The following is a 5,678-nucleotide window of genomic DNA, read 5'->3' as shown; positions in this document are numbered from 1 at the left end:
TCAAACGGTTGAGAAAAATCAGAGCCTTATTTTTATCAGAAACATATCTTGGCCAATGACACGAACGGACATAAATCGCGAGGAGGATGAACCGGCGATACCACTTCGATAAATCACCAAGTTTCGAAAGTGCATCTTTCAGCATTATAAAATGAGCATCGGTCAGCGCGATGTGTCGCAATTAAAATTTAATGCACCGCTTATCGTCGTTGCTCGAGGATGCAGTCTTTAAGACATAATTGCCGCACCAGGTGCAGGTAGAAAATTAATATGATAAATTCAAGCGTGCATCAGTTGCCACCCGATAAGGTAACTTCGGGTGTAATAACGGTCACGATCGTCTCTCAGTCAACGAACCCGACTTTCTTCTGGCACTCGAAGGAAGACGATCCGATTACCTTCGGCTTAAATTTCTCACGACAATCAGCTCGAATAAGTCGTAGAACTTGATCCGCGGCATAGTAAAATAATTTACGAGACATCGCCGGGCGACCGATTGGCCGGAGAGATTCCGAATGGCCGATTTCGTTATCGACATCTAGCAGCTACGTATTCGATCGTTAATTCCGCAGTGAGCATCCGAGGATCCGTATCGCCGAGGAATTCAACTTGTCGACGGAGTTTCGGCGTCGATATCTCGACGTTCACCAAGTTAACTCCGGCGAACCCGAGGTCGGTAACTAAGCCTAAACACCCGTCGAATTTCGTCGTATCGAACCACCTGTTGGACGAGCAAATTAGCGGACGCGTTTCCGAAGCCGATTCTCTCTTTCGAGAGAGTCGATCATCTCCCGTATATATTACGAAAAAGTTGAAAGTCCGAACCTGATACCGAGATCTCGGAGCTTATTTGTCGTATTAATTTGCATCGAACTTGAAAAATTCACAAACGTGGATGAAATCTTCGTCGACTGAGAGAAACGAGATTCGAATTGTGTACCGTATGTAAGTTTGAATATTCGAAAATCGAATTAACCGGGATTCTGCAGCTTTTTCAAATCGCTTAAGAAAATATAACAGGATTGAAACGTAGAGTAAAATTTATTCGAATTTATCAATTTTTATACGTATGTATATATAACGTGTATATTATTACATCATCCAGCCAAAATCTGTTTAGCTGGCGAAATCAAGGCTTGCTGACGGGCTCTTTGTAGGGGTGTTCCTCGATGTACTTGAGGGCGCGGACCACGGTGTCTGGGACAGCAGGGATGGACGATCCTTGAGCAACGAATCCGTTGCGGCCAGCCACCCAGGTCACATCGACGGGCTTGCCTTCAGGGTCGATGTAGTGATATTCTCCCCGCATTTCCCCGGCAGCGTCGCTCTCCATCTTGGTGACGATGCCGTTTTGCGTCTCGAAATCCAAATTCCAATCCCCTTCAGGACGTGCGTCCTGGTTATACTTCAGGATTTCGATAACGGGCTTTTGGTTTACGACGTGGGAAACGTCGGCCACGCAGGCGCCGGCGAATAAGACGGTGAATACCTGAAAATAAGACAATCACTCGTTATTGCGATACGACGAAAATCAAAAAACTAGCGCGCAACGTCACGTTTCGGAACTATGATTAGTGGGAAAAACGTCGTACTGCACGGGGTTTAGCTTTTCGTTGTTACTGGATTCGAAAATACACTAATCTGTGTTGTTGAAACAGCGTTTCTTATTTCAACCCTAAAAATCACAACTCGTATAATATATCCACAAATCAATTGTTCGATTCACGTCACATTCGCACCGCCCCCGACAAACTCGGTCAGCCTGAGATTCGCTGAAGTCTATAAAACGTCACCGCGATGATCAGAGAATAAAGTTACGCGGCAATGGTACTTCTGCGACAGTAATGAGAAATTTTACGAAATTTTGAACCAGCACAAAACAGATTATAGAGACGAGACGATTGTTTTTCAACGAAATCGCGTTTCACATTTGAAGTTTGAGCGAAGAATTAACGCGGCTGGAACGATCGTCGGAAAATGGTGACTGCGCTGACGGTTTAGTATCACGTTATAAGCGAAGGGCTTACCAGTAAAGCGTTCATGATGGGACAGAGGATGAACCTGATCTGACTGCATCAGCTTCCCCTCGAGCTTATATAGCAAACCAATCGCCCCCTCGGACAAAGCCTTCCACAAATTTGAAACTCACGGTGTGTGTCCATGCATGTGAGTCTAGCCGTAAAATGTCACGCATGCACTTCGTAGGCCCACCAAACTGGTTTGTCGTTGGGTGCAGGGTAATGAATACAGAGCATCTATTTTTTTTCGGTGTACTCGGAGGACAAGCTCTGTCGTAACGCCGGCTGGTATTCGTAATCTGTCGAACTATTCCTACTTCAGATACGCGTTACGTCCACCCCACCCTTGGACAGCTCCGGGCGGTTATTTCGTAACCACCGGAATGCGAGACAAGTATTATTTTATTGGCCTTTTTTTTTCCTTACATCTTGGGACTCTGTTTCTCATCGGAGCTATTTCGAATAGCGATACCTATTCAGTTTCCTATTAATTACCCCCGGTTAGTCCGGAGACAAAATAAAACAAAAACTTCGATTATGCATTGAAATACCAAAAGCGCATTATCGACGTGCGGCCATCCGTTGAATGCTTTATGCATGCACGATTTAGTACCGGCTTAGAAGCTAACCAGTTTCGTCTGATTATTAGTCAGTTTTTTTACCGTAAGTCTCATCTCACTGTATGAAAAATTTTTGTCCTGCTTCAGGCATAAATTATATGTGGTAATCAAAATTTGAATTTTAAAAATTATTGGATGTATGTATCCTGTAAATTGGTTTTACTCTCTTTTCTCGAATAGTCAAATGTTGACCTTTTAACCTTGAAATTATTCCACGTGCTTGTGGCATTGCAAAATTATCGTTGTGTGATTGGCTCTTCGATCGTTGTTTATTTTTTAAAACCGAACGAGCAGAAGTCCGTTTGAATTTTCAAATTTGATGTTTTACCATTTTTTTCCCAACCGACTGTACCCTTTTATTAATTTCGTTTACTCTGAACTAATTCGAAAGACGTTCCAAAACAAGTCAGCGGAAATAGAAGATAATCTCTTTCACTGTATATTTTATACTCATCGGTGTTTCTTTCGTTATTAGAAAATTCTGTAATTTGACAAAGCGGAATGACAAAGATCGCAAGGATTTCAACAAATCAATACATCACACACCGAAAGTAAAAGCTGCACCAATGACATTTCAATTACCTGTACGAAGAAATCTCTTCGAATGCCGAGGGTACACCTATATATCAACAGAAATTTTGGTAGCTGCAGAATGCCGAGAATCATGAGACGAAAACGACGCAATTATTCGAAACGACTAAGTAGGCGCAAAATTTCTCGTCAACATTGATTACAAAGTATTACTCTTCAATGAAATGCCTGCCTCGTAGGTCAATATCTCGAAAACGAAAGTTGAATTACGTGTCTTACACATTCACCAGGCGAGTAGGCAAGTGCCGTGTAAATATCGTCGGTGATGGTGGCGAAGATGAAGGGGCGAGGGGAGGGGGGGGGGGGGGGGGATTTAATTGACTCCTGGAATAAACTACCGTATCTTCTCGCCGGTATTGCAGGCTGCTTCGTTTAGGGAGAATCGCAGATGCTCCTCGAGTCTGTGCCAATCTTCGAGTGCGAATTAGCGATCGCGGAATCAGAAGGCCACGTATTCGCGGCCCAGGTATTCCCGTTGCGATATTATTTTACCTGGCAATTTACGCGAGCCAAGCTGCTGCGAGAATTGAGAATCGTCTAATACCGGGGGGCATTTTTCGTTCCAGATAATTAAAAGTTGCGCAGTTTTCTCACGCCTGTGTGAGCAGAGTTATTTACCGCCCGATCCTTCGGCTCGGACTCTGACAAACGCCCGAGTCGTACGATATCGTTGTGTAAGTGCCAAAAATACTCCGCACATGCACCTTTTCACGTTATCTCTCTCGCCTCGATCTGATCTTTATTCAACACGAAAGTGCCGACAGAGCCTGTTGCGGAAATGGAACGAAAATTTTTCGTTTTCGTATTAGGCTAATGATTGGACTTAATTACCGCTTAACGCTGGCGAAATTGGGCCTGATTGCAGGCGGCTACGACACGCCAACCTTTGTACTGATATATTATACAGAATTCGGAGCGAGTGTAAAAGATACATTTGGATACAGGTATTCACGGATTTCGTTTCGGTTAGCGATGGGGATTGAATTTCGTGGGATCGAAGGCCCTGAAATTTCAAAAAATTCGCCGTACAGACAATACAGCGTTGTGAATTTGATTCTATACGTAATAGTAACGCGTAGACGTCGGCAAGGTCGGAACGTGCAAATGGTTTAGAGTTACGCAGATTGGGTAACCGAGACTGATAATCGAGAAAGACACGAATTGATCGTACCCTTATTATGTATTAGCGACGAGTATAAGGTGTACGGTTCGCAATATCGCGCAGATGATCTGCGAGATCATCGTGGGCTAATGGTATTGTGTTACTGGCAGAACGAGTAACGCGAGTTAATCTTCGATCAGCCGGGCTGCGACTTGACTGTCAGCGGAGAGATACCTTGTTTGAAACGCATTTCCCCCGACGTCGAGGCGCCGTTGTGACCTAAGGGTTCGAAATTGGAGAGGCGAGGCTTGGTCCAGTCGGAATCTGCATTTAAAATTGATACCACAATTTGCCTTTCCTAATCTTTTAGAGGGGGGGGGGGGGGCATTGGTAATCTAAATCCAGAATTTATCGGGGTATTTATTTTTGTCAAATAACTCGCCCATTTTCAATTCTGCACTAAAAATGGTCGTAACTAAGTCTGCAGGAAATTTAGTTCTCTATATCTTTCATTGTCATCATTTTTTGTTAACGACCGATATTTTCCGACTGAAACCGGCGGCCGAAGCTATTGCAGAATCTGGCTGAAATTTTGGACTTAGACTAGCAATGACCCCCCCTAAAATATTGGAAAAGGAAAATTGTGGTATCGAAATATTGCACTTTCAGATTTTCTTTTTGTACGTAATAATTAGGCTATCTCGCATTCCAGTACTGCAACCCCGGGTACCAAGACGGTGGTTATTTCACGAGCCAGCACGAGGTCGCGAAGTGATCTCACAATCAGTTAGGTACCGCAGGTAAATGTCAAGTGGGAAAAAGCCGACTGGTGGCACGCGGGTAGCCGCTACATGTTTAGTAACGGAGTTATGGGTACGTGGGCTCATCGATGGATGGATGGATGGACGGACCGACGGACGGATGGCGTCGCGGCGGTGCTGATCGGCCGTTTTTTACGCCTCAGGCCCGAGGGTAGCCTGCCGAGACGAGGTTCGCGCGAAGATGAGACCGTGGTAAGTTTACGCGAGTGGGGAATAAAAATGGCCAAGGACGACCTTGACATATAAAAGTGAACGATTCTAGCCGGCAGCGCCAAGAAGCTGCTCGCGCGAGGCGTCGCGATGTAAACGAGCCGAATTTGAATTCATACTTTCATTTACAACACCCGACGAACACGTTGTCGCGATGCGTGGGTCAAATTGCCAGTAAAACCCTTCTCCCAAGGTGGGGCAAACTCCGCGGTCAGAGAGCTCGTCGTATTATTTCTAATTCACACCTAACCCGCAATTAGCACAATGCAATGTGCAAAAATTGCGTCACTTCAAATCACCCTAAAACATCCCCTCC

At 44.7% G+C, this 5,678-nt stretch overlaps 1 protein-coding gene across 1 annotated transcript; it reads right to left on the bottom strand.

Annotated features, from left to right (window-relative positions):
* Positions 1 to 1,022: 1,022 nt before the first annotated feature.
* On the bottom strand, positions 1,023 to 2,184 carry LOC124210726 (larval cuticle protein LCP-17-like). The gene is made up of 2 exons (XM_046609000.2): positions 2,028 to 2,184; positions 1,023 to 1,489 (listed from the first exon to the last, which is right to left on the bottom strand). The coding sequence occupies exons 1-2, from the start codon at positions 2,040 to 2,042 to the stop codon at positions 1,130 to 1,132; spliced, it is 375 nt and encodes a 124-aa protein (XP_046464956.1). The 5' UTR covers positions 2,043 to 2,184; the 3' UTR covers positions 1,023 to 1,129.
* Positions 2,185 to 5,678: the final 3,494 nt, after the last annotated feature.

This window comes from Neodiprion pinetum, chromosome 1 (genome assembly GCF_021155775.2).
Source record: "Neodiprion pinetum isolate iyNeoPine1 chromosome 1, iyNeoPine1.2, whole genome shotgun sequence".
Taxonomy (NCBI): Eukaryota; Metazoa; Arthropoda; class Insecta; order Hymenoptera; family Diprionidae; genus Neodiprion; species Neodiprion pinetum.
Note: the sequence above shows the minus strand (reverse complement) of the source record. Positions and strands in the feature narration are given on the sequence as shown.